This window comes from Capsicum annuum, unplaced genomic scaffold (genome assembly GCF_002878395.1).
Source record: "Capsicum annuum cultivar UCD-10X-F1 unplaced genomic scaffold, UCD10Xv1.1 ctg61428, whole genome shotgun sequence".
NCBI lineage: Eukaryota > Viridiplantae > Streptophyta > Magnoliopsida > Solanales > Solanaceae > Capsicum > Capsicum annuum.
In genome coordinates this window covers 1-1,537 of record NW_025870335.1, presented here as the reverse complement: position 1 = coordinate 1,537, position 1,537 = coordinate 1, and the positions used below count along the sequence as shown (strand labels likewise).

The 1,537-nt window shown below is 38.6% G+C and overlaps 1 protein-coding gene across 1 annotated transcript; it reads left to right on the top strand.

Annotated features, from left to right (window-relative positions):
• Nucleotides 1-42: 42 nt before the first annotated feature.
• Nucleotides 43-1,522, top strand: LOC124893546 (the record flags this gene model as incomplete). Its single annotated transcript, XM_047404519.1, has 5 exons — nucleotides 43-92; nucleotides 184-288; nucleotides 670-816; nucleotides 941-1,084; nucleotides 1,364-1,522. Coding segments are annotated over 5 exons (605 nt in total), but the record flags the coding sequence as incomplete, so codon positions are not given.
• Nucleotides 1,523-1,537: the final 15 nt, after the last annotated feature.

Genomic DNA, 1,537 nt, shown 5'->3' with positions numbered 1-1,537 from the left:
TGTTAAGTGTCTCTGATCATATTCAATGCGTGTGTCGTTTAGGTTTTGTAGCGAAGAAGCCTTGGTGCGTACTTATATCAGAGTCTCCGCAGGTTTTCTATTAGTGTTTGTCTTTATTTAACTATTTGCTCTTGAATTTTGTTTTATCAGTTTGATATCTAATAGAATGTGAATACATTGCAGAATCCAACAATACCGGTTTTTGAGCGATGTTTGGCGGTTGGTTCGGGCAAATCCCTTGAATCAGTTCCTGATAAGGAAATGGTGTGTCTAATAAGGCTTAAACAGGTAGTGTTCTAAATTTGAACTACCTTGACTTTCCTCATCATGTAATGTTGCTTTGTTCAACAACTGAATTCTGTGTGCCATAATTCAAAAACGTCGCCGTCTGCTAGTGAAAATTTTAGTATGAAGATGCTTTTGGAAAAAAAAAGAAAGAAAAAAGTTTCCAATGCTGATGCACTGATCCTTTTTGGTCATAAATTCTATTCGGGCATTAGGAGCAAACTAACTTTAGGCGCTTGTCCTGAGAGGTTACCATAGTAATTTGAATATGAAAATGCAGTACATGGAAGGACTGAATTATTTGGCATTTGTTTCGTTATTTTTTGAGGTGAACCTCATATTGTATATACAGTCTAATTATTCATTGTTCGTGGAAATGATCAGTCCAAAGGCAATTGGGTGGTTGTGCTCGAGAGAAACGGAACCAGAGAACATGTTCAAGTCAATGGAAAGACCGTGAGAAGATATTCTACTTGCTATCTCAATTCAGGCGATCAAGTTGTATTTGGTCAAGTGGGCAATCACTCTTACGTATCCTCTACATGTTGTAGCAGCTATTGTGATTCCATTTGAATCTGCTCCACCCTAATGGCTTCTGTGATTCTTTTAGTATTTCATCTTTATGATTGAATATCCTTGACATTGTGCTATATAGATTTTCCAGCTATTCTTCTATGAGGTTAATTTTGAGTCACTTTTAGATTTGACGACCAGACAAGTATTGAGTATCGAAAACCAGGCGGGAGATGCTTCAGTAGTTGCTAATTCTTCTATTATCCTGTCTCAAGAGACATCTCAGGTTAGTGGTTAAAACTTCCCAGGAAATGAGCCGCTTCCTTCCCCTTGTTATTCGTGAAAACAATCTTGACGGCCTTAAAGTAGATTCAGCTACAAATGTCAGCAGCAATAATGCGCTGATGTTGGATTGACTATCGAGATCCCCCCTCTTGACGGAGACCTAGACTCTGGCATAGAGAGAGGCAACTCAAAGTCATTGGCTGAATTACTTATTTTGGTCTTCTTGCTATGAGCTCACAGACTGATCCATGACATAACTAAAGAAAGTATTTATTAACAGATGTCGGAGGAAAGACAGCGGACTAGGGAATCAATGCCTGCTTCAACACCAGAGATGTCCTCAAAATCTGCAGCATTTAAGGAACAAATTAGTGCTGCAATCATTGATGGACATGAAAGTGAAGTTTCATTCGATAACTTCCCGTATTACTTAAGGTAGGCCACAACACCACAT